This window comes from Capsicum annuum, chromosome 1 (assembly GCF_002878395.1).
Source record: "Capsicum annuum cultivar UCD-10X-F1 chromosome 1, UCD10Xv1.1, whole genome shotgun sequence".
Classification (NCBI taxonomy): Eukaryota; Viridiplantae; Streptophyta; class Magnoliopsida; order Solanales; family Solanaceae; genus Capsicum; species Capsicum annuum.
Window position 1 is genome coordinate 14,538,423 of NC_061111.1, and position 3,652 is coordinate 14,542,074.

The 3,652-nt window shown below is 36.8% G+C and overlaps 1 protein-coding gene across 2 annotated transcripts; it reads right to left on the reverse strand.

Moving 5' to 3' along the window:
- Positions 1–270: 270 nt before the first annotated feature.
- Positions 271–3,031, reverse strand: LOC107869017 (BOI-related E3 ubiquitin-protein ligase 1). Of its 2 annotated transcripts, none has more exons than XM_016715614.2 (4): positions 1,860–3,031; positions 1,626–1,750; positions 1,083–1,441; positions 271–895 (listed from the first exon to the last, which is right to left on the reverse strand). In XM_016715614.2, exons 1-4 carry the CDS (start codon positions 1,904–1,906, stop codon positions 371–373), a joined length of 1,056 nt encoding a protein of 351 aa, XP_016571100.2. In that variant the 5' UTR covers positions 1,907–3,031; the 3' UTR covers positions 271–370. The 2 variants fall into 2 exon arrangements, with proteins under 2 accessions (XP_016571100.2, XP_016571096.2); XM_016715610.2 differs by having other exon boundaries at positions 1,083–1,444.
- Between the last annotated feature and the right edge of the window lie 621 nt (positions 3,032–3,652).

Sequence of the window (3,652 nt, forward strand, 5' to 3'; positions counted from 1 at the left end):
ATTGACAAATGAAGTAATTTTCTAAAATGAGGGTAAATAAAGAAAAAGGATCGAAAAGGCTCAAACTGTATTTTAACCTCTCCCAAAACAAAACAAAAGAATAAGAAGAATTTTTAGTCCTCAATTTATCGCAAAAATTAAATCCCAAGAGAAAGAATAAAAAGAAAGAAAATTTTGGGTAAAACGGACTATATAGTTATTAAATGAAATATTATTTTTGTTGCATGTTTTCTTCATTTATGTTTACCTTTTTTAAAAAAAAAAAAAAAAGAAAAAAAAACTTCGTTTTTACCATTAGAACATTAACTTGGTCTTGGGCCAAAAAACAAAGTGGGCCATGATTTGGGCTTTTCAAGTTGGGCCTGGGCTTCTAAGTGAAAAAGACCTCAACACTTGAGCTTCTAATGGAGAAACACAATGGGCATGCTTGAGCAACAGCATCACATTCTCTACACATGCACATATGGCGACACGGCAATATTACTACTGATGCAACCCGTTTTCTGCACCCTTTGCAGCTCGGACCGCCACCGGTCGATTCAATTACTCGGTCCGGGTCAATGTAGGCCGATTCAGCATCCTCCGGTTCACCTGCTTTTCCTTCTTCTCTTTCGTTGTTACTTCTTCCATTGTTGTTGTTGATCATTGCGTGTTGTAGCTGTGCTTGAAGTGTTGCTGCTGTTACTTCCTGTGCTCTAGCTCTTGCTTGCCATGCCTGCGCCTCCGCGGTTAACTGCGCTGCACGTGCTTCTAGCTCTGCATTTCTACGAGCTGCTTTTTCTATCTCTGCTTCTTTTTCTCTTAGCCTTCGCGCCATTGATTCCTCCGCTGCTCCGATCAGTGCTCGGTAGTGGCGTTGTCTCTTCTCTGCTAGCGTACGCCTCAATTGCTCTCCCTATTGAATTGAATTCCAAAAAAGAAAATTTCATTTGAGAAATGTGGAAAACAAGTTCAAACAGCATAGTGAATTTGCGCGAAATAAACAAAACTCACATTACTGATGAATCAACATTGAGAATTCATACAGTCGATTTGAATTAGTATGTAATTTAATTGATGAAATTTTGGATTGTAAATAGTACCTGAATGAGGAGGAGATGATCAATTTCATCACGTTGTTGTTTGATATGAGTAGCTAAGTCTTCTGTTAATATTGAATAGAAAGCTGATGATTGAGAGGATTGAGGAGAAAGAGAGTTATGGTGATGATGATGTTGTTGTTGCTGTAATTGATGCTGCTGCTGTTGTTGTTGCTGATCTCCGAAAGCTAAACGGAGTCCGGTGGAGACAACATTTGGTGGCTGTTGCTGCAATGGAGCCGATGTGTGGAGCTGAGTGAGGTCAATGAGTTGCGGTTGAGGCTGAGATTGCATTGTCATCAATGGATTCATTGGCGCTGTTGTACTTGTAAGTTCTCTTCCTCTCTTTCTTGAATTTGAACCTGCTAAAAAATTACAAACAAAATCATATTACTTTTCATTATAAATATTCAATGAGATACAAAATATGTACGTTTCAATTCAACTTTAATCATGAAAGGCGAAGAAGAAAAACAGATGATTTTTTCGAGTTTTCTGAATTCGAGATTGAATTTGAAGCGTAGTTGAGGTTTTTTTTCTTCCTACCTCCTGGATTGAATAGCATTTGTGTTTGATCAAGAAAAGATCCACCTCCGCCACCACCAGCACCACCAGGTCGAGGTTGTAATGAATAATCATTACCCAGTGGGCCTTTTCCTTCTTGTACATTTCTGCAAAACAAGAATCAATTAAAATCCCATTAAACTTACCTATAGACAAGAAAAAGGAAGAGATACGATTCAAAAAGTGGAATATAGAGGAGGGTTGTTGAATGCACACCTGTTTAGAAAGAGAACATTTGATGGATATTGAGCTTGAACAGCCATTTCTTGAAATGGGGATAAATGCGATATGATCAGAGTTGATACAGGAAATGAAAGGTAGATAGATTATATAGAGAGAAAAAGGGATTCTAAGTTGGAAGATGGTAATGAAGAGATGTGTGATTGGTGGGTGGGTGAGGGAAGAGGAGGGGAGGGGTTTCAGACTGATTAAGGGCTAACACATAAACAGCATGAATAGAGAAGAAGATGCCATAAACCAAGGCAGGGAAGACTCTTCAGTGACACCCTTCAAAGAAATGTAAAGAATGAGGGACAAGGGAGAAAAAGGAAAGAAGCTTTTATATTCTCAATAGAGAGAGAATATGAGTGAGTGAGGTTAATAAGTGAATGAAGAAACCATTTACAAGAACACCAACATGATGACCATCTTCTCCCTTCACACTTTTCTCCACAACCTAAAAACTTTTATCTTTTTTCTATAACTTTCTTGTGTGTGTTTTTCCTCCTCAAAAAACTTGCCTTGCTTTGCCTCCTTTGCTTGTTTGTTTGTTTGCTTATGATGCTTGCTTCTTTGGTAATGCTTTTGAAAGCATATGAAAGAAAGAGAAAGAGAGAGAGATGATGTAGAATCAGTCCAAGAAAGGGAGAAAGAGAGGGGTAGCCCGTCTTATTCTGGTTCTTGGTTTTGCCTTTCCTTTGCTTTGCTTTGTTCTTCCTTCTTTTTTTTGCCGTGGCTTTAGCTTTGGTTTTGGCTCTTTCTTTGGAGAGAAAGAACTCTCGTGTTTCTTATCAACTCTTTCCCCTCTACCCCTACTATTATTATTATAATTATTATTTATTATTCATTGAATTTTTCACCTTTGGTGTATTGGTATTATCCACACACCCCACATACGTAAAGGTATTTTGTTTTTGTGTAGAGGAGTATAGAGAAAGAGAAGGAGAATCAATAATAATGAATAAGGTAGATGTGGGGATAATAGTCTTGGAGTTGGGGTTGATATTGTTGTTGGGCGTGCAGAAGGTCTCTGCCGTTACCGCTGCCGCTGGCATTGTTTGTATATGGCCCATGCTGCCCACCTATTCCTCATATGACTCCCTCTTACCTTCCCTTTATTTTATTTTTTATAAAAATAAATAAATAAATAAATTAGAGTAGTACTAATTAAGAGAATAGGTTTTGTGAAAAAAAATAGGGCCTAATCTCTTTTACTACTAATTAAGAGAATAGGTTTTGTGAAAAAAAATAGGGCCTAATCTCTTTTTTAAAATAACCATGATGCACCTCGACTAAATTCGGAGATATACATCACCTCTCATCAGCAATAAATAAGAGTTAACTTTGTTCACCAAAATAAGTCTATTGGGTAGAATGATCTATTGGTTTTGTTTGTGTCTAGTGAGGTTTGAACAAAGGGGGATCTACTTTTTTTTTTTTTTTTAATATCCGTGATGTCAAGGCTAGGCTGCTAGCTTTCATGCATTTTACTTAAATTCATGAGATAGCTGTAATCTCTTACCAGCAACAGATATAAATTAATTTTACCCATCAAAACTAGAATAAATGAGATGAATTCCCTAATTTTTTTTTCTTCTCGATTTAATTAAATGGGGTATAATTTTTGTTTTTAAGTAAATGGAGGAGGTGTAATTATATTATATACCTATAGTCTAGGTAAATGGAGCACTATTTAAAGCGAGAGACAAACCTGTCCCTGTAATGCATAGAGAAAGGGGATTGGTTTCTTGTTCTAATAATTAAATTTTTTTGATGTGGTCACAGAGGAA